Source organism: Lactuca virosa, chromosome 9, assembly GCF_052849685.1.
Source record: "Lactuca virosa cultivar CGN04683 chromosome 9, Lactuca_virosa_CGN04683_v6, whole genome shotgun sequence".
Lineage (NCBI taxonomy): Eukaryota > Viridiplantae > Streptophyta > Magnoliopsida > Asterales > Asteraceae > Lactuca > Lactuca virosa.
The window spans coordinates 15210348-15211927 of record NC_136434.1 but is presented as its reverse complement, the minus strand read 5'-3'; the positions used below and the strand labels follow the sequence as shown (position 1 = coordinate 15211927).

At 36.5% G+C, this 1580-nt stretch overlaps 1 protein-coding gene across 1 annotated transcript; it reads right to left on the bottom strand.

Moving 5' to 3' along the window:
* Positions 1-443: 443 nt before the first annotated feature.
* On the bottom strand, positions 444-1360 carry LOC145138448 (LOB domain-containing protein 16-like). Its single transcript, XM_079072529.1, has 2 exons — positions 969-1360; positions 444-880 (listed from the first exon to the last, which is right to left on the bottom strand). The coding sequence occupies exons 1-2, from the start codon at positions 1254-1256 to the stop codon at positions 539-541; spliced, it is 630 nt and encodes a 209-aa protein (XP_078928655.1). The 5' UTR covers positions 1257-1360; the 3' UTR covers positions 444-538.
* Positions 1361-1580: the final 220 nt, after the last annotated feature.

Below are 1580 nucleotides of genomic sequence, written 5' to 3'. Positions count from 1 at the left end.
AACTCCAATTATCCATACGACTTATCTTAGATAAAATACAAAAAACTATGTGCATATTTTATTCATCCTGACGTACCATCTAGCTTTGTAGATGATAAAATTTCAAGATGACCCAAAAAACAAGGGTTTCCCTTCTAAAATGTCAACAAAGGGTATGTGTCGCTATTATTGTTCTCGTTATCAAAATCTTCCCTGGCTCCGGTACATACACATAAATGATATATATATATATATATATATATATATATATATATATATATATATATATATATATATAGAGAGAGAGAGAGAGAGAGAGAGAGAGATTAAGTGAAGGAAAAGGGGGAAAAGACTGGCTAATCTAGGCTTTATAGCATGGTAACAAGCTTTCTTGGCATATCTTGATGGCTAATGATCAAGCTCGGACGTAACCCTATATACACAATAGTACTGGTAAAGGCATAAACTGCAAAAGATAATATTTTATGATAATATGAATTAACATGGTGATCATAAGAAGCAAACTGGCACTCTAGGGTCACTAATAATAGAAACTAAATCAGTTCCTCATCATTCTAACAGCAAGTTCTTGAAGCTCACCCAAATCACTTGGGAAAGGTCTCTTTTTGTTATTGTAAATTTGTTGAAAAGATATATCATGGTAATGATCCTCTCTACCTTGTCTCTCTTGCATCCCCATTCCTTCACTGTTGTGATCAATGGATTCAAGTGAACTCTCGGGCGAAAGTGAAATGTTTCCATTCATAATACTCGCGAAATTTGGATAATTCTGATATGTAGCGGTTCCTGCAGGCCATTGAGTCTCTATGTTTCTTGAATCGAACAAACCTTGGGCCATTTGAGCCTTCATTTGCATCAGCTGTGTTTGTAAGCAAGCGACCTACCATTCAATTATCAAATTAAATGAGAACAGAACCCATCGAATAAAACGACCTCAATCAATCAAATACATATATGTGTATATATACCTGTTGCTGCAACGCAAAGATATGCGCAACACAACCATAAACTGGATCTTTGATCCTAGCTTGAGCTTCGTATGCAATGGTGACCACCGCCTCGCAGCGATCAGCAGCAGGCACATGAAGCAGTAGTTTCGAAACATTGCTTGCACCAAACACTTTATGAATGGCAGCGAACCTAGCTGGACCTTGTTCAGAACAGAAATAGGGTGCAAAGATGCAGTCTGCAGCACACTTTCGTCTTAGAAATTTGCATGCACCACAAGGGGAGCCAGTGCCAGCAGCAGTTGCCATAATGAAACTGAAAGAGAGGTCTAATGGGAAGATAAGTGAACACAGAAATAGTGAAAATAAAGCCGGTCTGATGAAGGGGTTTTAAGGTAGGGAAAGGGAGACAAAAAAGATGTGCCTGTAGGGTTATAAAGTGACACTTACTAAATGCTTATGCAATTTTGGGATCGATTATTTGATGGAGTACTATATAGTATCAACATCCTAAATATAGACTTCATATATATTAGTTTTTACAAAATTTACTCGAAAAAACAAACAAGGAACAAATATCCTATTTGGTCTACTCATGGAACACAAATAGTTTAAACATCAAACAATCATAAA

Coding starts and splice junctions, on each gene's coding strand:
- LOC145138448 (XM_079072529.1), bottom strand. CDS start 1,256: ATGGCAACTGCTGCTGGCACTGGCTCCCCTTGTGGTGCATGCAAATTT. Junction 881..968: donor TCTTTGCGTTGCAGCAACAG/GTATATATACAC, acceptor ATTGAATGGTAG/GTCGCTTGCTTACAAACACA.